Here is a 23532-nt window from a genome sequence, read left to right on the forward strand (position 1 = left end):
ATATAAGGATTAATTTTGACAATATTTGGTATAATTCGACGATTCGATAAACGTGTTAATTCGATAAACGTGTTAATTCGATAAGCGTGCAGATTTATAAATACTGTAGTCTTGATATTATTGCAACTACGGATTTTATTTGCAAGCAATGCTAATTCTGAGATGAACAAGGGTCAACCATGAGATGACTTATTCTTCCTGAGGTGATAAATCTTAGTGCTGGCCAAATAATTAACAATTCAATCACAAGAAATATGGAAGGACACTCTTGAAGTGAACGCTTTTCATGGATTCAGGGACAGTTTTGAATATCTTGAACTCTGTCGTGCAGTCTTACTTAACTTGCATAATCGAGGCTAAGTTGTTGCATCTATAGCAGTAGTTTGGCGCGCTCCAAACTGTCACTAAGTTTTTTTACTGCATAATTCAACTCATACCTTAAACCAGTACTGGTATCCTTCTTGCACAAGCTGGTGAGCCCGAGCAATTAAGTTCAATCCATTAATATGGCAGAAGTCGTTGGTGACTTTGGACCCAAAAACCCAGCCAGCACCTCGTGCATTGATCGCCCAATCTTCGATGTCTTCGGGATCCGACCACATTAAATCGCAGAATGGGCCTTCATGAGGAATCTCGATTTTTCGGTCAATTGTTCGCACTTGGTCAATAGTCTTGATTTCGGGGCTCAGACCGCCATGGACGCAAAATATTTTATCTAAATTTCGAATAATCTACTGTCAATAACTGCGCCAAGGGGAAGATAGTCGAAGACTTCAGTGCAATACTTCCAGGGATTGGGGTTACCGTACTTTCGGTTGATCTCATCATAGAAGCCATAGACTGTTGTGATTTGCCTGAATTCATCATAGAAGTACCTAGACTCATGATTTCCGCGCAAAAGTGTGATTCTATCGGGATGCTTCACTTTCAAACAAAGCAGCAGTTCAAAAGTCTCGACGGAGTGGTATCCTCGATCCACGAAATCTCCGATGAAGATGTAGCAGGTCTTTTAGATTTATCCCCCTAAATAAGTCTTAGAGTACCTGTCCTAAAAAGTTCAAGAAGATCGTAGAACTGGCCATGAATATCGCCGCACACTGTGACGGGCGCAGATACAGGCTGGACATTGGACTCTTCTAAGAGTATTTCTTTGGCTTTTTAGCAGACAAGTCTGAGATCTCGCTCATGTAAGCACTTGGACTCATAAAGTTCCGCAATATATTTGTCAATATCCATGAATGTTCAAATTTTATATACATTATTACTATTGATTACTATAGATTATTATTAGATTACTATAGATCACTATAGATTACTATAGATTACTATAGATCACTATAGATTACTATAGATTACTATAGATGACTTCAGATTACTGCAGATTACTATAGATTACTGCAGATTACTGCAGATTTAGAATTAGTTATCTGGCAATTAAAACATATGAAGTCTCCCAATGATGATTTTAATTGATTCCTGTTCAAATTCGATATGGCAGAAAGTAGATATTATTTAAATATTTAGTTGACAAGCTATACGAATGGGCTAGCGAGTGTTTGTCTAAAGGCATAAATTCAGTGTGAATATCGACTGTGAATTAAATCAAAAATATTTACAATATAAATTCATAATAAAGCAATATAACTTGGAGGGCTGCCATGGGATCGACAACCCAGAGAAATCTATTGGTGAAAGGTAATAGCAACTACGAAGAAGATCATCTTGTCTTTTATGAGAGGGCGGATGATCCCCTGCTGGGCAAGGTCAAAATATACACATCGAAAAAAATCCCCCTTTGCTTTATTTTGAAATAAAGGAGCGTCGTTTCGGATTCCAAAATATATAATTTATTCCAGAAAATCGAACAACACCAAATATCGTGTCTGATAACTATGTATGGGTTTCGGATCGAACGCAATATCTGCTGCAACCATGCTTCGAAAGACGAAATAGTTTCTTATTGGGAATATTACAACTTTTATTTTTCAAACTACCTCGAGAAAAGAAGCAAGCACGCCTGCATGTTTCTGGAAAGCGAAATATGGCACATCGTGGAGGTACTGTGCGAGGGTTATAGCGTTTTTCGGAAATATGGGACCTACTATGAAATTAATCCTTCCACTTTCCTTCTCACTCCCGAAGGCAAGCTGAAGATGGTTTGGAGCCACCTGAAATCTCAAAACGGGCACCTCAAATTCCTCACCTTCTTCGAGACGAAGACCTTCGAGAAGTTCTTCTATTCCCCTGAGGAACTAGAGAACATGTATGAAGGGTACATATTCATAAAACATAGGTAGCGGACAGTGAAACTCAATTTCGACAAATGCAATTCGTTCCGCCTGGGGATGATCATTCTTTACTGCTTGTGCCTGGCTGATCCAACCTACCTGTGCTACAACCCGGCAATGAGCAAGATCAACTTCAATATCATCAAAAATCTTATCGTCAGTAAAGTGGTGCCCAGCTACTCTTCTGTGATTATAGTGCTCTTGAGCAATCTCTTGAAAGAAAACCCACAGGACCGGCCGACCTTGATGGAAGTTCTTTAAAACTATGGCAAGTATCTCAATCCTGAAAACTAGCTGAGGGTGTGCGGCGGGAGAATGCCCGGCGAAAGGGGTCCTCAAACTCAATCCAGCTTGCAAAACGGCAACACAGACCCTAACGGAGCAAAGTCTGAACGCTCAGATGCAAAGACAGTCAAAAAAGCCCCTTCTCAAAGAAAGATTTGATCTTTGATCATATCTAAAAAATCATGCCATATCCTTCGTCAACTGAATAATTATATTATTTGAACTTTATGATAGTATTTATCGAAGCTCATCCTCTCGATCGCAATGCAGGAAATATTAATGTACTCCACATTTTAATTTTTTTACCAGGGACAATTTAACAATTTGAGAAGTTGTGTTTATAGAATATATTTCATTATTAATTCGACAATAGTGACTAAATCAAATTGACATCCCTTCTCATTATTTATTACATGCAACCTTTACTCGCTATTGAAAAGAACTAGCTTACAATCGTAGATAATCACGATTATAATTGTTCAGTTCACTCTATCAATTGGCGATTAGTTATTATTTCTCTTTAATCCGCTTATTCCCTTTTAGATGATTAATTTTCGGAGCTGCTTCTCCCAAACCAAATAATCCCAATACAAAGGCCCAGCAGAGTCACCATAAGTAAAGATAGGTTAGGATCTTCTATCATAAGGATAAGATAAGCAGCAACTGCGCCAATGCTATAGAAAAATATTGAAAGGCTGTAAACTGATTTATAAAATTTTGCTTACTTTCCACTCGACCCGAATGGTAATCTCGGATGTATGCATCGGCACCTGTCTTCATATGAATTTATGTAATTGACCAGAAGAGCATCACGGCGAGGCTGATCCCGAACATGCCTTACGAATGATCGAGCAGGTTCGCAGCCAGGAATGTCATCAATAGGTTAACTTCTAACATAATGAAGCTAAGTGCTAAATATCTATGCTTTTGATGGAATTACTTATGTTTATTCATTTATCCATAGCACTTTATTCTCTGGAGGAGCCCTGTGCCTATAGCTGCGACTCCTTGACAAATGAATATGATGGCTGTATCTCGGCGGAGCATCTGCGCTGTTATATCTAGAGGTAGGGAGAGCTCAATGACATTGTTGATAAAAACTGTGTAGTAACTAAGCAGTAAGCCTGAAATCATTGAGAAGAGGAACACATTGGGGAATTATCCCTTGAGAATGCTCAAAATGTTGAGAAATTCGCTTTTCATTTAGTTTATTGATACTCTGGAGACTTTTTTGACTAAAGGATTTGCTGTAATCTCAAAGGGCTTGATGACTATCGAAGCAGCAAATATTGCAAGTGCTGTATTACAATAACCGAACCTGAGAGGGCGATGACAACGGCTAAATAGGCATAGATATTGACATAGCCGAGCACCAGTATATTGACGAGTCCTCCGATTATAGGGTTCCACATATAAATCGACCAAAACTTGCCCATTTTTGATGTCATCGACTGCTCTCTTGAAACAGCCTGTATATACAAGGGATTGACTGTCCTGTATAATTAGCCATATGGATTACCAGATAATTGCGTTTGAGACTCCTGCCAGTAGGCTCGATACACTGTTTATAGCGTAGAGCAAGTAGATATCCGAAACAATAGGTATTTACCTTTCTATCGCTACTACAGTTATTAATATTACGATCTAATAAGCCAGCAGTCCAAAGAATCCTATAAGAAGAGATCTCCTTAAATTCTGTCTTCGAATAATGTGGATCACAATTGCATTAGATGCTCCGAAACCAATAAAAGTGAATATTCCTGCTACGAGCATTACTTCTGAGATCCCATATTGGCTGTATAATGCGTAGCACATCGATCCAACAGAAGAATACGCAACAAAAGCTGTTAGGTAGCATAAAGCGAAAAGGCGAACACTCATTTAATCAAAGATCTTTTATACAATAAATTAATTTACAAGCTCGAACTGCGATATAATCTCTGCATTAAAATCAGCTTACCTATTTTATTATGCCATAAAATTGTAGGAAAAGCCAGAGCCTTAAATGTGTGAGCTTGCCGATTCTTTCGCCATCAAAATCTTTAATAATAAAAGGGCGTTACAAAAATAAAGATGGTAGATACTCTCTGAACTAAATGTCATCGAACCCTTCTCTCAAAAAGAAAGGCAACTTCAACTCACCCAAAATCGTTTCTCCTTCCGTGGTGAGAATTAGTGAGGTGATTCCTCTAAAGTATCAGATAAAAAAGAAAAGGTGTTACTACTACGAGTCAAAGAAAATTTTCCTGGTCTAATTCCTCAAGCAAAAACATCAGTAATTTGTCAAATAACTTAGTTAGTGTAAAAAATAAATTATGGAGTTTGTCGAACAAATGTAACAGCAAGAAATTCCGGTATATTTTCAGTTTTATTTCTTAAAGAGCCTGGATCAGGATCACCAAAGCAGCATCAAGGATCATCTTCTTGGACTGAGCCAAAGCGTAGGTAGTATAAATTGCTTCTATTTTGAGATAAAATCTGCATATGAAAATCGGAAAAACTATTTACAATAAATTAAATAGTTTATTCATAGCCAGAAAAATGTAAGACATATGATTAATTAAGGATGAAATTGCTCAGCTCGCCCTCGATCTGCATAAAAGAATAAAATTGATTCGCATGCTTACAGTCGACTTCATCCAACTCATTCAGAAATGGAGGGAATCCGTGAAATTGTAAGATGAAAGCTTAATATACTACTCTGATTCATAATGTTAGTCTAATTCCCTTATTTAAATGCTGGATGACTGCAGCTTCATTTCAGCATTCCTATTTCCGAATTAAACCAAAACCAGAAACCAGAAAGATCCATTCTTGTTGTCTTCTATAGCTTTACCTCAAACACAATAGAACTCGTTCATTCTCACAGCACTTTCGCTGGATAAACCTTATGAGCATTATCATACTTATATGTAGTATCTTATCAACGAGCAATGCGATGAGTTTCGCTTCAAAAATGGAAGACAATCAAAAACTAAAAATGCAATTGAGGGTAAATATCAAGAAACTAAAATCTAATAATAGAAGAATAGGGATTTATAAAAAAAAGTAAGACTTTAATTGTTGTATCAAAACCAGGAGCGGCTCAGCTTCATCAAAAACGCCTACGAAAAAGACTCCAGCAAACAAATGAAAACAAAATATGAACTCTTAGCGCTCAGGGTCAGCATAGAGGAACAAATTTTAAAGTTGCAACAATAAAAAAACAACCCGATATCGCCCAGTCAAAAGCATATACTTTATCACGCAAGCATGAAAGTTGGAGAAGAATCCAACAGTCGTGTCAGATTCTAATTGAAAAAATGCGCAGATGAGAGCCTCAGAAAGTACTCTTTTGAGCCCCAAAATTAGTTGCCCAAAGGGAAATCAGAAGACATTATAAAAAGCGTAAAAAGTATGGACAAGTAAATGAGAGTGAAAATGTCTGAGATTCGTAATTTCGACATAAGCAAATAGATTAAGAAAGGTTACTCCATAAAATGGGAAAAGCCTGAAATAAAAAATCAAACACTGGCTGAAACAGCGGAGGAAAACTCGCATCAGAGCCCTAAAAAAACAATAAATCAACAAAGACTGCAATAGTTGTAATATATTGAGCAAATCAGAAGAAAAATGAAAGAAGACCTCAGCAACCATCTTTCAGAACAAAAAAAAAGAAAATAGTCCATTAAATAACAAAGGCAATCGTAATTCAAGCAGCCCAAAAATGAACTTCCGACCAGGCTCGAAGAATAATTTTAATAAAGCGATCTCGATCAACTGCAAAAAGAAGTATTTGAAAAACAAACTAAATTAAGGGAGGGATACATTAAATCAGTGCGGTTTCAATAAGCCTCGAAGTTGGCAAGCGTGTAAAATAAATATGAACATTTAAAGGAGACTGAGAGTGTTTCGAATATTTGCCATCGTCAGTAATCACAATACGAACCTGATTTATAAATTGAAAACTATGAAGAGTATAATAGTGAGGAAAACGAGATTGACAATTTAAAAATATCAGAAAACAAGTTGAGATCACACAGTCTTGATAATATTATAGATGTTAGCCCCCCACAATAAAAATAACCGAAATAAACTATCACCCAATAAGTTCAAATCAATAAAGACAATAAATAGCAAATCTAAACTAACCCGATTCAACCCCAAAAGAAGCTCATCCAAATGAAAATAATATAATAGGTTTCCCAAATTAAGCAATAAAATCATGCAAATAATTAATAGTCAACAATAGCTGCCTAAATAGTTGGAAGAACAGAAGATCTAATAACAGAAAATGCAAATTAGCCCATAGTTTCAATAAATTAAGCTGAACTCAATGATAAATAAATAGAAGGCCTTGTATTGTCCGCTATTCTGAATGAGCGCAAAGGAAACAAGTCTCAAGCATTGACATATATTCCTAAAATCAGAAGCAAGGTGGAAGCCATACTCCGAGAATAATAAGAAATGCATCAATCTCGTTTGAAATAAATGGCCTAAATCAATATCGTGCGCTACACGGAAGAAGAATAGTTTCGTGATAAAATACGTGAAAAAATAGAAAGATAGTTAGCAATTTAATCAACAAAAAGAAAAAATAAATAAATTGAAGTCAAAAACATACTAAAAAAGCAAGAACAAATCACACATATACAATAGTTGGCAGCAAATCAAAGCATTTAGTCTAAGTAAGAACATGCTAAAAGCTCATTAAGAACCAGATTTTAATCCGAACTTTTGCACTCTTCAGAGCAGCCGAAGATATCGGTTGAGTAAGGCTTTGTTTTAAAGAACATTCATCAGTATTTAGATAATGCACACTTAAATAAAGTGCTTCATCGAAACAGGGCAGGTGATTATCCTGAGGAACTTGCCCATTCTCCTTTGAAGAAAAGTGAAGTCCGTTAAGAGAAATATGAATTAACAGATTAACAGCTCAACATATTTAGTAAGCAAAAAAATGTTATCAATGCCAAACATGCCAAATAAAAGCAGTCATTTCTGAAGGTTTCTACCATCAAAAAAACTGACCAAGATGGATTCGAACTTATGAATCTTAATGTAAGAGTTAATGCTCCCCCTTATGGCGAGAATAAGTCTTTGGTAAAGGTTGTTTCAGGGGATTTGGCAAGTGAGTAAAGATTCAGTCTTTCCCCAAAGAAGTAAAGCGATGAAAAGAAAAATATGTTCTATGAAAAATCTCAAAATAAATACAGTATCAGAAATTTTTAAGACGGGGACGAACAACCACATTATTTCAGATAAAATGTCTCGAAAATCGATTCATAAGATGAAAAAAGATACAGGAAAGCAAGCGAATATCAAAAGGAGTAATTAAAGGCAGAAAAAAATAGAATTAACAAAAGCATATATACTATGAAGTTCCGAAATAGAGGCACTAAGCAAAGAAAAAGCAATGGGCGTGCTGAAACTCAGCAAATTAGCATAAAAATATTAAAAGATCGATAATAAAAGTCCAAATTTATCCTGAGACACGAAACTATTTTTGAAAAATAGCTTAATTCGTATATGAATGATCATTTTTCAAAGCTGCCGGCTGAACAGCTGAACATGCTGTCGATGAATCAATAGGATCTTGAACTAAATCTGAAACGATAACTTACATTTACGATTTTGTTAGGGAGAATGAATCACCAAACAATAGGAATTGCTTATGTGCACCATGATCGACAAACGAAGTAGTCGAGAAAAATTGTAATCTCCCACATTTCGACTTATAAAAATGAGAATTTAAAAGAATTTATTCTAACTGTCTGCAAATATTTGTTTCAAAAGGATCCATGCGATGAAATATAGTTTGTGTTTCATTTTGATTAGCGGTAAGAGTAGCAATAAGCGATGGGGAAAGACTTGAATCAATGGTTTGGCGAGTATGGGCAGATCTATCAAAAAAAGTCAAATGAGGGTGTTTTCGAGAGAAAATTTCATTATGCGAGAGAATTGACTCAAGAATGTGAAGTGACTCTCGGAGGAATAAACAAGAAATCTCTGAACAATATATTCTCGGTCGAGTGTGGAGTGCTCATGAGCGAGGCTGAATTCATCGAAATCTAAAGAGATCTGCAAAGCCAATGTCTCGCGTAGGATTGGGTTTCTTACGGCACCATGATTTCTGAGCTGTTTAGAACTTGCCTCAGCTCAGAAGACGCTGAGGCTTTGAAAAGTAAAGTGAAGTAGGTCACAAAGCTGAAGTAATTAATACTTTTCGTTGTACTTCTACAGAAAAATAAGACCAAGATTTAAAATTTCGAGATATCAGAATCTAAAACTCTGGCTGAACTCAATGGCAGACTTTTGGCTCAAGGCAAGATGCCTATTGAGTTTGTAAAATAAAAAAAACTGTGCGATGAGAAATTGTACTACTGTGATTTGAAGTGCGCTATTACGATCCCCTTTAGCTTTCAAAAATCTTCGATGGCCATACAAGTTACATAAAGGGAGAGCAGGCAAATTAGTTACTTTCGGCTGAACCCCTTGCCAGGCTTTAAACTGCACTTGATAAAATCTTCTCTATACAACTCATAAATGCATATCTTGCCATCCAGCAACCCAAAAATCAAGGTATTCGTGATGAACGCCCAAGAGTATTTAGAGCTCACCAAAATTCCAAAAATTGACCTGTTCATGTTTATTCGCTATTTCATGAGAAACGTTTGCAATCATAGCCCAGCCGTTTGGAAGTATATTTGGATACCAGAAATAGCTGATACGGGAGTTTGGAAGGTTGACGAGTTTAGTGAGTTTCTTCACAAAGCAATATATCTCCATGACAGCATTAACTTGTCATATGTACAGTTTTTGCCGACTGCTTTGACCATTGAGCCCGAACATCGAGATTTAGTAATCATTCCCCCTTTTATCATCGGCATGATTAGTATGGACTGCGAAAAAGTTTCATAGGGATCTCCTATTTACGCCAGATTGATAGATGCAGCCCAACCCCAACCCCAACCCCAACCCCAACCCCAACCCCAACCCCAACCCCAACCCCAACCCCAACCCCACCTAAATTCAGATGTTTGTTCAATGTTTCAGATTCTCTATATAAGTCTAATTATATTCGATACTATTCTCATCCTATCAATACTATTAATACGCCAATACATCAAAACTGCGATACTCAATCCCAGTTCCTATTTTATTTAAAGTGGGTATAAATACCATTTTGGAACTGCCTTATTTGTTTTGTTTCAAGACGAAATCAATTACTCATTAGTCTTTAATTTTTCAAAAGATTGTGCTGAATAAGTAACCAAACAAAGTATATTCAAGGCAAAAATATAAATCATAGCATCATCCATCATCAACGTGCGCCTCCTTCGAGCAACGAGGGACACCCTTTTTATGAAAACCAAACATAGGAAATAAATTATAGACATAGAATAGAGTGACATTTTTTGTGATATTATTTAAGATATTCATAAATATTATGGCAATCATATAAATACTTCTTCAATTCAGTTTTAAATACTCAGTTTATTTACAGCATCAAAGCAAATGAAAGCAAAGAATCACTTGAATGTTGTCGTCATTGGCCATGTCGACTCTGGAAAAAGCACAACCACTGGCCATCTTATCTATAAATGTGGCGGAATCGAGAAAAGGACATTGGAGAAGTTGGAAAAAGAGGCAACCGAAGCCAACAAAGGGTCATTTAAGTATGCGTGGATTATGGATAAGGCGAAAGCTTCTAGAGAAAGGGGTGTCACCATTGACATTTCTCTCTGGAAGTTCGAAACTCCCAAGAGCAACGTTACCATCATCGATGCTCCCGGTCACAGAGATTTCATAAAAAATATGATCACTGGCACTGCTCAAGCAGATTGCGCTATTTTGGTTGCTCCCGCCACGAAAGGAGAGTTTGAAGCAGGCATTTCATCCGAAGGGCAAACCCGTGAACATTTGCTCTTGGCCTACACACTGGGCGTCCGAAATTTGATTGTATGCATAAACAAGATGGACGCAGACTCCGTCCAGTATTCAAAGGACCGCTATGAGGAAATTAAACAATAGCTGGGCATCTACCTGAAAAAGGTCGGATTCAACCCATAGAAAGTGCTGTTTGTGCCAATATCAGGATGGGAGGGAGACAACATGATCGAAAAGTCAGATAAAATGAAATGGTATAACGGGCCATGCCTTGTGGACGCTATTGATTTGATCCCGCCTCCAAAGCGATCTCTCGATAAGCCACTCAGAATCCCCATTAACGATGTCTACAAAATTTAAGGTCACGGCACTGTCGCAGTCGGTAGAATTTAAACCGGCGTTTTGAAGAAAAAATCTAACATTGTTTTCGCTCCAGGGTGTGCTAAGAGTGAAGTAAAGTCAATTTAAATGCACCACGAGCAGCTAGACGAAGCAGGGCCAGGCGATAATGTTGGATTTAATGTGAAACTTAAGGCCAATGAAATCAAGAGAGGATATGTTGCAGGTGATAACAACAAGGACGCACCAAAAGAAGCCATAGATTTCGTTGCTCAGATTATTGTCATCAACCATCCCGGCACAATCAAGAAAGGATATACTCCAATCGTGGACTGCCACACTTCTCACATTGCATGCAAATTCTAGGAGTTGAAAGCCAAAATCGATCGTCGAACTGGTGCCGTGAAAGAGTAGAACCCCTAGACCATTAAAAATGGAGACTCCGCCCTGGTGCTGATGAAGCCAATGAAGCCGCTTTGCTGTGAATAATTCTCAGAGTATCCTCCTTTGGGAAGATTCGCCATCAGAGACATGAAACAAACTGTGGCTGTCGGAATCATCAAAACTGTCAACAAGAAAGAATGAATGATAATTGTATCTGATCTACTTTGCTAAACATTAACTAAGACTGCTTTCCGTTCCGAAAACGAAAGTGATAGCATCGCATATGTTTGAATATGCTCATTTGATAAATTATTATATGCATGAACAATTGTAATGGAAGTATTAAGTATTTATGAAGGGGTGAACCTTAAATATTAGAGTAATATCAGTTGGAGTGCCTTTCGAAGATTGCTTTGAGCCTTTCATTTATTTTATTACTGAGAAACTGAATCTCTTCTACTCCTGGCTGTCGTGACTGATTTTATTAAGGATATGAGAGCAGCTGTGAACAACCTTACCTCGTCTTATCGTCATCATTGCCTTCTTGCCTCCCTACAAATATGTTGTCGTTGGTTTGACTGCACATCGATGATGAATTTGGGGTAGACTATTTAGGAAGTTTGGCCATGGTCATTTATGCTAAATGATTCTGGTTGCTGGAAAAATATTCGTTTGCGGTTTAATTCTTAGCATCAGGATTTGTAGCATATTTGCTTTTCGATTTTGATTTGAATGTTCCCCTAGACAGCCTTTACATTTGATGGCGAATAATCTAAGATTTTTCAATGTACTAGTTCGCGTTTGAGCTTAGATAATTTTTCCTGGGAGTAGTTTTTATCTCCGTTGCAGCCGAGCACTCATAGTTGTCTTTCCGCATATTTAAACGTGTGGAGTTACACTAGTATTGGTTTGAGAATTTATGCTCATACTTTTTTTGTGAATTATCTAGTATTGGTCTCGGTTTTGGCCTTCCAATATAGTTGTCATTAAAAGCATCTATGCTATTCTGCTATTTCAATTTCTGAGAATATCCAATTTTGTGACGTTCAGAGGCAAAACGAGTCGAAGGTGGTTCATAACCCTCAAAACTATTCGCATCTATGCCCTTTGAATCTGCAGTGTTAGGCTCCTTTAGCCTACCTTCGAGAGTTGCACTCCCAAGTGCTAATTATTTGGCAAGTGAATTTTTGTTATCATACTGAGCAATGCTGAAGTCAGCTGCCCGTATTTTTTAGTCTCTAAAGTTTACGCAGTTATTCTCCTTATCTGCAAAAAGTATCCTCCTTGATTTGCTGGGTGTCACATTGCGCACATAACTGCTATATTATTTTCGTGGGGTGCTTGAGCTCTGAGCGGGGAAAGCTCGGTTGTGTATTTATTAGTTTGAACCAAGGCACTTTTCTTCGGTCCTATAAGCATAGCAGTTTCTCTTTGAATTAGAATGCATTCGTTAATCTATGAATATAAAATGCTAATCGACATATAATGCAATGCCTTCTAACTGTCAGTATCAATCTGATTGTGTATTGAATAGTGTAAATATAAGCATATCTTCATTAAATCGCTCGATAAAACATAGCATAATCATAGAGTATACAGAGATGCAGCTTGCACTATTCCTCTGAACACTTTGGTACTCGCTTGGTTGAATATCTCAGCAAGCTCCTATAGTATTAATTGATTGGTACCTCATTGCCGATGTTTTTGGCGGCTTTACTCATTTGCTTGAGCAGTTCATTCAGCCTCCGCATTGTCCGAATGATGCTGCCCTCGTATGCTTCACTCATTTTGCAAATTTGGGCGAATGTGGCTCCACAGCACCATTCGTACGTCACCTCAATTAGCTGCTACTTAATGCTTTCTAAGTATTAATCCTATAAAAGTTATTGCGTACTTATTCGATGTTGACCTTGCATTCGTGCAGTACTTTATACATGTTTTTGGCGTGATTCATGAGTTCTGCAAGCTTGCCTTTGAGCTTTGGATTTTTCGTAAACTTTTTATCACTTTGAGCCTTCTCTTCATGGACAAGAGACGTGAGAATAGCAGCAATTTCGACCGCATTCATATCATTAAAGAAGCCGCTGAAAAGCAGCTAAGTTAAAAGAATCTAATGGTTTGCTGAAACCTCGCATGTTACATTGCCTTTTCTCGTCACCACTCCCTTCTCGATGAGCCCTATCCTCTTCATCACCCTCATATAGCTTTTTTTTTATTTCCTTAGAACTATCCCCGAGAGCTCTTTCATCTGTTTGCTTGACTCCTTGATCTATTCGTGTATTTTTCTCCTTATTCTGTAGGCTTCGAGCTGGTCAGCCACATGTTTAAACTGGTGTATTTATTTTTATGTCTCCGCCATGATGCGCTTGAGTTCTATGGCTTCCGGCCTGCTGCATGGGATAGCTATGGTCTGCAGTTTATTTTTGGTGAGTTAGAAGAGAGTGTCTTTCAGGGTTTCTTTTGAAGTTTCGGACACCAAATCTGCAGGCATAGATGTGATTTTGACCGCCGTGATTTCGTGGATGCAAGAAAAAGTGAATGTGAGCACGATCATTTGGCCATCTTCGCTCAGCTTTTGAGGCTCGAATTTATCATTTTTGGTATCTTTTTTCGCATGCACGATAATATCCGCGATAAAATACAGTGATTGCTCCCATTCGAGTTTCTTCTTTGTGTTTTTCTACTTTTTGTGGAAGTTGACCAGGTACCCATATCCCCAGTCGACTGGCCCATCTTTTATTCTCAGGATTCTCCCAATGTTCATGTATTTCGTGATATTTGCGGGAATGTATGTCAGCTGCCTTAACTTTTATTTCGCATCCTCCAACTTCTCAGTCAATAAATAGAGAGTTTAGAGATCTTGTTCATTTACGAATTATTGCGATCTGTAGAGTTGCACCTTCTGTTGGTGCTACTCGATGAGCCTTGGTAGTTTGGCCTCGTGCTGAAATTGTAGCAAGGACCGAGCCAAAATGAAATCTGGGTTGATATCTTCAAGCCTCTGACTGTTCAGTAGCATATTGTAGTTGATATAGAAACTTGAAAGAAGATTGTCACTGTTGCCTTTGAGCATATTCTTGGCATTTTACTCTTCGATTTTCTAGTCGATCATGAGGATCGTTATTCCTTTTTTATCGAGTCCTCTTCTTCCTGCTCGCCCGCTCATTTGTATATACTATCCTCCTCCGATCCATCTGAATGTCTCACCATCAAATTTTCTCGCCGAAGTGAAGACCACAGTCTTTGCAGGCATATTCACACCCATAGAAAATGTTTCAGTCGAAAATAGAATTTTAATAAGTCCTGCTTGAAACAGCAATTCGACTGTTTATTTGAGTAATGGCAATAATCCTCCATGATGTATGCCGATTCCTTTGACAATGATTGATCTCATGGAAGCGATGGGGGCCAGTTCCCTGTCGACTTCTTCGAGGACGTCGATGGCATCTTAGAAGATCCTATTGATGGCCTATTTTTCTTGTTTGGTCGTGAGATCATATTTGGCAACCACGGACCTTGCGTATGCTTCTACATCTTTCTTGCTAAAGCTGAAGATAATTGCTGGATCCATATTCCTCTCCATGATGACTTTAATAATTTTGGATAAGTCTGACCCTTGATTTGAGTTCTTCTTTTTCTTCTGGTCCATGCCTATGACGCTGGCTGTCTCCCCGAGCATCTATATGGCCTTATTAAAATGATTTTCGTGAAACTTACCATTTTCGTCGACAACCATGTAAAGACCATCCCCGCCAGCAGGACACAAGTAATGCTCTAGCGGCACAGGCCTGTAGTCTGTATAGACAACATTGCAGGGCTATTTCCTTAATTTAGTGATCCAAGTTGCGAACTGCTCAGGGTTCCCGATGGTGGCACTCAAGAACACATACTTCACCTATTTTGGGAGCATAATGATGGTCTATTACCAAACCACCCCGCGCTCTCGGTCACGCATGTAGTGCACCTCATCGAATATGACCCACTTTACCTAACGAGTAATCTAATTGCCCCGATAAATCATGTTTCTTAGAATTTCAGTAGTCATGACCAAGCACGAGGCTGTTTGGTTGATGGAAACATCGCCTGTAACGAGCCCCACGTCGTTGAATTCTGTGAGAAGAGCCCTGTATTTTTGATTGGAGAGAGCCTTAATCGGAGAGGTATATATAACCTTGCACTTATCTCTCATGCAAATTGATATCGCGTATTCTGCAATTGCGGTTTTACCTGCGGAAGTGTGGGCACATACAAGAACACTCTAGTTCGACTCTATTGCCCGAACTGCCTTTTGCTGGAAAGGATCGAGCTTAAACTCATATTTTTTAGCGTTGCATGGCCCCGAGAATGGCGTTCGATTATACCCCTTGGGATAAAAGACCTCATGGACGCACCCATCATCGCTTCGTTCCATTTAGATTTCGATGTTGTCGAGCATATTTTTTTTATCTTCGTTATCGCTTGCTTCTCCTTCCTCTTGCAATTTATTCTCGTCGCCGTAAATGTTGGCCACGATTGACGATTGAATGTTGTCTAGTCTCACCTTCTTTTCGGGCTGCCCCATATTTAAAACTTCAGGATCTCCTCTCGCTTGGAAAACTGCAAAAGGATCATTTTCACTATCCATTGTTGTTAACTATAACTAATATATATAATTGAAGAGATACACAAAAATTAGAATCACTCAGTTATTCCCAATAATGCTTTTGATCTTCTGGCGCTCTTTCTCATTCTTAATCAGCTTGTGGATCACTTCCGGAGACAGCTGCCTCAACCTCCCCTAAAGTCTCGACATTTTGATGCTATTTCCCTTTTAGTTTTACATTTAGCTGTTTCTGTTCGATGGCGAATCGTATTTGTTGCTGGCTCTTGGTTGGGCCTCTGAATGAGAGTCACTCTTACGGATGAGATTATTCCGGCCTGGTTGTAAAGGAGATATCTATTTAATTTTATGTTTCTGTATTTTTTCGTTTCTTTATTCATAATCGAGAGTTCGACTGATAGAAGGGAAGAATGGCTGTCTCACTTCCTGCGGCTGGCCATAATTGTCGATGATTTTTTTACTGCCTTTGATTAGCTCTTCTTAAATGTCATATTTCAGGTCTTCGTACCGCGACTTCGGTAACTCTACTTTGTTTTTCAAATCATCTGTTCCGATTCGATCGTCGATCTTGATAGTCTTCATTAGATCGTAGAGCTTTGCTTTCTGGTGGCCACTCTGCAGGGACTCTGGCAAGTAGATCATATTTTTAATTAAAATAGGGAATGCCAGGAGATGGTCTGCATTATAGTCAAAATACCGCATGAACTTCGTAAGTGAGGTGCCACTTGGAGCATCATCTTCAATAGTATAGATAACTCATTCGAGTACTCGGGAGGCAGCCTTGAATAAAATCCCCTTGAAACTTTCTTATATAAGCCTTACATGTCGTTTGCCCGAAATGGAGGCTTAAGAGCAATCATCTAGTACAGGACGCAGCCCAGAGACCACACATCAGATTTCTTGTCGTATGGTTGATCCTTCCAGATTTAGGGGCTCGCATAATAGGGTGTTCCGGTTTGTGTCTGCGACATGGACTTAACCATCTTAGAGACATTGAGATCTCCAAGCTTTGCAAATCCGGTTTTGGTCAAAAAAACGTTGGCACTTTTGATATCCCGATGCAGTATTCGGATATCGTGCAAGACCTTAAGGCCTTGGGTAATTTGAATAAAAATCGACCACACTTCCTCCTATGAGAAGGCCGTGCAGTTCTTTTGGTGTTTCTTGATGCGTTCAAGAAGATCGCCCTCATCGGCGTACTCCATAATGATGCTGCTATAATACTGAAAAAGTACCATAAGAAGTTGGTCCCCTTCTCTACAAATGCCTCTTTGTAGCTGATGATATTGGGGTGATTGATAGAGGCAAGGATCCTTACCTCATTCAACGCGTTTTATTTTTACTTTTACGAAAGATTGTTCATTTTTACTTTCTTTAGCGCGTACTATTGGTTATCGATGAGTCTCTTCACCTTGAAGACTGTTGAAAATGCTCCTTCCCCGAGCTTAGTGATCATCTGAAAATCTTTTAAGGACATCCTCGATAGCTTATAATCAGGAAATATAATATTATCCATTATTGCGCACGAGATTAGGGTTATGCGAGTACCACTTTCTGCCTGTATCTAATCATCGAGTAAACGCCATGCCATCAGGGATGGCCTAAATAAAATAAATGAGGTTGTGATAGTGGAGCCATCCTTGAAGTGCACATGGGTGTACAGTTGATATGAATTAATAGTCTTATAATCTTATTTATCTGCATTGGTCAGAGAATGAATCTGGATGAACCTCTTTCGTATAGCCATGTGAGTTTATCCAAATCTCGGAATTTGAATGAGCTCCGATCAGACTTTAATCCTTACTTTGGGTTTTAATTTCAGCCGTAGCAGCCGAACTATCAGCAGCAGTCTACTCGGCCGTATCACTCTCCCCCTGAACCTCATCCCCATTTGTACTACCAGCCAGAGCCCGACTAAAATGAGCATTATGGGCCAACTTCCAATCACACTCCATATTAGTATGGTAAATAAAGCATCCAAATTGCGAATTATGTGACGTCGCAGCTCAAGAAGGATTAATAAAACTGCCGAATTCTGTAGCGATTCCGAGCGCAGGCCATCAAATTCAGAAACCAGAAGTATCAGAAACATTTAGGAGCAACTCCTTATATCACATAAAGCATGCTGCCCGATGCCACCATCGACGCATCTCAGTTCATCGACCGCCAAAGTTTAATTCAAAAACCCCCACATCATTTCTCATACGCCAAACCCTATTTCCCAATCATTCCCCAATCTTTGAAGTCCTCTCTGAACTCATCACCGAAAAAACCGAGCAAATGTGAGGTCGGAGTCACAGTGAATTTCGAAAAGTAATTCCCCTTGAAGAGATAAAAATAAAAGAAGAAACTGAAGAAACTAAATCTTTATACTCTCGAGAATTATGAGGAGGAGAAAGCCTTTAGCAAGATAGACTTGATGCTGCATTAAATGAACAGTAAGCTGGTTTTTAATAACAAGCTACTCTAAATGAGCAGAGCGCAGTCGAAGAATTAGTCAAGCACATCGAAGCAGATGAGCAGGGAAAACTCCGAACAAAGGTATAAGAATTATCGATTCTTAACAGAGCCAAAGTAGTAGAGAAGGCCTACTGTCGAATATGACACTTCCCAGTTGAAACTCAAAACCATTGAGGCATAATCAGCAAAACAAACAAAAAAACTGGATATTAAAGATCACTTGAAGCTCTTGAAGAGGAATAGGAAAAGGCTAGAAGACTTAGATTAATACATATATCAATACTGATGGACCTGTGCTGATGGACATGTGCTGATGGACATGTGCTGATGGGCATGGCATCTCCTGATTATTTCTATCTATATTTAAATGCATTGGCATACAAATAATTCGATCAATACTTATCAAATAAAGGACCAAACCGATCACAGTTATATCTTGCTTTGGTTCAGGACCTGCTTCAAATTCTCATACTGCTGGATCGCTAGATTCTTTATGATCTCTGGGCTGAACATCGGAGTGTAATTGGCGAACAAGAACAATCCCAATGTTATTAAGAATGTCAAGACAATTATATCAATCAGTTTTTTCATCAGGCACTTTGTACAATTGAAGACCATCAAGACCAGGCTAAAAGCATTGCCAACCAGGAGAATATGGGCAATAAACTGAATAGTTTAAAGAGGTAGTGGAAGCATTGAGAGCAGCTTTTTTAACACGTTTAAAACGTTAAGGGGTAGTAAACTCTGGGATGCTCCGAAATCATAAATGCAGCTCTTTTACGTACAGAAGAGTAGGCTACTCTATATGAGCAGCATTAAGACAAAACAGCTCCCTTTGAACGTCATTGATAAGAAATTCATGTTTACTTTTGCTTTGATGAATAATATTAATGCTATATAAAGTGTTAGAACCGTGGCATTTTAATATTATACTTATTCGAACCGTGCCAATTTAGCATTATACTATATTTGAACCATGACAATTTGACATTATACTTATACTTTTTACACATGAGTTTCCTTCATATTTGTATGTCAGTGCTTACTTCAGATAATTAATTCGAATAATCGAAGATGATCAGAACGAACAAAAATAACTTCAGAGTCAAGCCTGAGTTTGTCGTGTAGTTTCTGCCCTCTCCCGTACCTTATAATCCCCTGTTCGATAAGAATCTATAGCTCTATTTCGCTGGCCGTGAGATCCGCAAAGTTCTTAGGAAGAACAAAGTCCTGAACAGAAAGAACTAAATTGTCGAGGAGAGAGCTGTCAAATTAGCAACCAAATAGTTCCTGGGAGTCAGATCCAATTTTAAAATCAATAAGAAATAAAACTTTCCATTCTTTATGAGAAGCAAGACCAAGACTCCAATGGCGTGCATGTCCCCTCAAGATTTAAGCGAGTCATTCACAGCCAATAAATAAGCAAGCTTATCTAAGAATGCCTTGATGGGCTAGAAAGGCCAATCAAATATAGAAAGAGCCATAAAAACGAGCTCAACTCACAAAAAAACAAACGTATTCGCTATTAAAAGAGATCACAATCGAACTTCATACAATCGATATGCCAAATATGATAAATCGATATAAGAATTGAGCAAATAGGACGAAATGCAGATATCGACAATCAACAAAAGCCAATTCGACAATTTTATTACTAAAATGTGGAAGTCGAACTAAAAAGCGTTCAGTATTATCAGAAAAGAAGACAGCAAATAAAATAAATTCCAAAAAGCAAATGGAAGCCTTTAGGAGTATGCAACCAGCGAGTGTAGTCCAAAATCAGTCAGCAAAATATACTGATTTCATAATAATACTCACATAGCAGTTGCATGTCATTTCATATATTCCAATTCCAATTCCCGAGCTGAAAACAATTTCAGTATTGTTATCATACAGCTCGTCCAATGTGTATATTCATTATAAGCATGTAAGTTAAAATGAAGGCCCTGCAAAGTATGTTGATAATAAATATAAACCTACATTACAATGCAAATAACTGCCGTTTCAATAGGCCATAAGTGTATAATAATTCACACCAATCTAGTGTAGACGACTGTTCGCTGTGATGAAGAATATCGTAAATAGCGCCTAGAGCATACCTCATTAGAATTCGCTGAGTGAAATCGCCGAATAAAATTTACACATTGAGACTCATGAGCCATTGCCGTAGATTTCGACCACGAAGCCGCATATGGGCATTTCGCATCTAAAACAGCCAAAGAGTCTGAATTCGAATACTGAAATTACGATATTGCAGCCATAGCATCACATTAATGAGGAGGATTTAATGGAAATTCAGAGTAGCAAAGGCATAGACTTACAGCTCAATTTTAGGCAGGCAAGCTACGAAAAATAAAATGATAGCAGGTATACCGAGGGCTACCACAACAGGAGAAAAACCAACAAGGATACTTTCATAACCTATCACTAAGTGCTTAATATCCAGGGGCTGAAGGATTACCAAAAGACTGTCACCAATCCAAACGCCAATCATCTCAGTCTGAATATGGCAAGCAATCCCAACAGCCAGACAAATAGTCAAGTAGTAAATAGTGTGCCCCAAAGAAGGAAAGAGCAGATCCAGAGCATGCCAGTAAGTTAGAATGAATTTAAATAAGAAATTAAATTGGAGAAAATGCAATGGTCTCGAAATCAACATAAAGCCATTTACAGCAATAATCAGATCAGCAATGCAAACAATAGTAGCTCCAATGCCAGTAATATCAACAGCCTTCAAGAATTTGATGGCCGTGATTAGTTAATAGCGCCTTTGTCTTCACTATCACCGCTCGCAGGCTACAGTGCGAATGCAAGGGTTATAAAATTTGCCTTAAATAATTATTAGTTCGAGAACCGTCTCAGTGTGAAGTTTTCGATTGGCCGAAATGAGTACTTCGAGGTGAGCAAGGCGACCCTCAGTTTCAGAAATCTCTCTAGAACAAATAGCAACCTGTAAAAGAATCAGCCAGAGTCTCCCAACTTTAATACGATGAAAGAGTCGTTCTCATAATTTGCAAATCTGCCATCCAATCTGCACTTAGGAGCCGGCAGATAATAGCAATCGTAGGCTGGTCTCAAGTACAAGGTGGAGAGATACTTTAGCAAGATCAAAATCTCGATCATCGTCATCCTTCAAGGAAAGTAAAAGATATGGAAGGATATTGAAATCCCCCTAAAATCTTACGACATCGAGGCGGAATTCTCGTTGAGCATAATGGAGAAGATCGCAGGCAAGATCAAGGTTCAGTTCGATTAGTATGAGTTCGAGTTATTCTATAAGAAGGCGGAGTGCAGTACTCTACAATACTATGTTCAGGAGGGCAATGCCCAGCTGAATTAGCTGATCATAGAGCAATTCTCTCCTGAGGCTCAGCAGAAGACGCCAGAGTGTGAGCCCAAATGCTCCATATTTTGATGCATTGATATTTATATATCTTAATTATCGCGAGGATGCATTATAATTTGTTCTCATTGAACATCGGCCGCGTGCAAATGTACAATGCATTCATTGCCAAAAAAACTGCAACCCAGGAATAAGTGTTACGAAAGCACTCTTAGACAACTCAAAGGTATGTAAAAAGATACTATGACCAAACTCGGCCAAACCTCATCGATGGCTATAACAAGCGAATTAACAGTTTCATACGCAGAGTAATCTCGTGATTTATCTATTAGTTAGAATAACAGCCCATCATAATATCACAAAACCCATCCATTGCGCAAGACGAGAACGAGGGAGAGCCGAATTAAGGCAGGACAAACAAGTTCATCGGCTAGTACACTTTCAAATTCAAAGACAATGAGGATTGGAAGAGTATGTATACGCCCTGCTAAAGAATATAACGGCAAAAGAACTATTAGATTTTTAAGTATCGGTTTGGAGATCCCAGCATTGCGTTCAGAAGCATTGGCTCGCAGTCGGAGTATAAGACTTCACTCTCCAACTAGTTTAGAATTAGGGACAAGAGCAAATAAATCCATCTCCCTATGAAACACACTCTAAAATCGACGAACCAGATCTTAGTTGAGGTAAACAAAAGTAAAAAAAAAGCCAAACTCCTCGCAACCTCCTCAAGAGACTTTTCGGGAAACAAGAAAATTGAGCATAATCGAGAATAGGAGCTCATGAGAAGAAACACAAGTAGTTCGGTAGGCGGAGTAATCAATGATGAATTCTCGCAAAATGATGCAACATCGCATCAAGGCAGATAGGCAGAGCCCTAATCTCAAAAGGAAAGATAAATGAGCGACAGTCTGAAAGAGAAAAAGAAATCAAAAAAGGAATCAAAGTTGCATTTTAAATAAGTCATGGATCTGGAGCAGAATATTCTGGACTTGAAGACTAAAAAAGCTCTAAGAGAGTTGCTGTGCAAATGCGGAGTCTATAGGAAAAAAACAAAGAGAGTCGCCACAGACTCAGATATCGATAAGTTTTCATAGTTGGAAACAGCAAGCATTAACCAAAGATGAGATGACTTCAAAAAATGAAATTACATATATTAGTGCTAATAATATACCATTGTCATTTGATTATTACAACATTTAATTTTAAAATTATAAATTTTCCTCAACTTTATAAGATTGAGCATTTAAAAGTTTTTGTAATATTCATAGTGCTTATATATAAGAAATAATTTTAAAAATCTCAGACTAAGTCGCCTTCATATTCATCAAAGAAACTGGAAATGCAATTTTTCATGTATATGATAGGATGATTGCCTTCAGTAGCTTGAATTTTGGCTTTTCTGTTCAGAAATATATTATAACTTCTAAAATTAGCGTAGATGCGCCTCAAATCATCATTATTAAAGCAATGTGCTGGATTTTAAATGCCCGAAAATAGTAAATGGATTCAACGAATCTTTAAACATATTTCATATTTTGTATTTTGTATTTTAACATTCTATTGTGTTCAATGCCTTCATAATTTTGAACAGAATTTAAAAATTAAATAAGAAAAGAAGTCTCAGCAATATATTCTAAGTGTACAAAGATCATTGAATTGGAGAAAATGGTGAAACGACGCTATTTAGCAAATAAAAATAGTAAATGTACGGAATTCCAATCAGAAACATTGGCTTCCATAGAATTCTAACACCATGGGGTTGTCGAGTAGGCTGCAATCGAGGAGTAGGCCTCACTTTTTTCGGGACCTTCTTGATTCTTTTGCCATATTGGATATATTTAATTTATGCCCTGCAGAGTGGACAACTATTATTATTCTAAAATGGTTCATATTTTACTTCAGCCCACCGTAAGATGCAATGCAAGCAAAATCGATGCTCACAGTCGACAGCTGCGTAGGCG

General features: G+C 38.1%; 1 protein-coding gene and 1 pseudogene across 1 annotated transcript; one reads left to right on the forward strand and one right to left on the reverse strand.

The window, feature by feature from the left end:
• Positions 1-223: 223 nt before the first annotated feature.
• Positions 224-4363, reverse strand: LOC148298213 (uncharacterized; annotated as a pseudogene).
• Positions 4364-10070: 5707 nt separating this feature from the next.
• LOC148298214 (elongation factor 1-alpha, somatic form-like) lies at positions 10071-10625 on the forward strand. Its single transcript, XM_088277041.1, is given in 1 exon segment — positions 10071-10625. A coding segment is annotated over 1 exon segment (555 nt).
• Positions 10626-23532: the final 12907 nt, after the last annotated feature.

Source organism: Brachycentrus maculatus, unplaced genomic scaffold (assembly GCF_059751285.1).
Source record: "Brachycentrus maculatus isolate JH-2025_06_01 unplaced genomic scaffold, ASM5975128v1 h1tg002363l, whole genome shotgun sequence".
Lineage (NCBI taxonomy): Eukaryota > Metazoa > Arthropoda > Insecta > Trichoptera > Brachycentridae > Brachycentrus > Brachycentrus maculatus.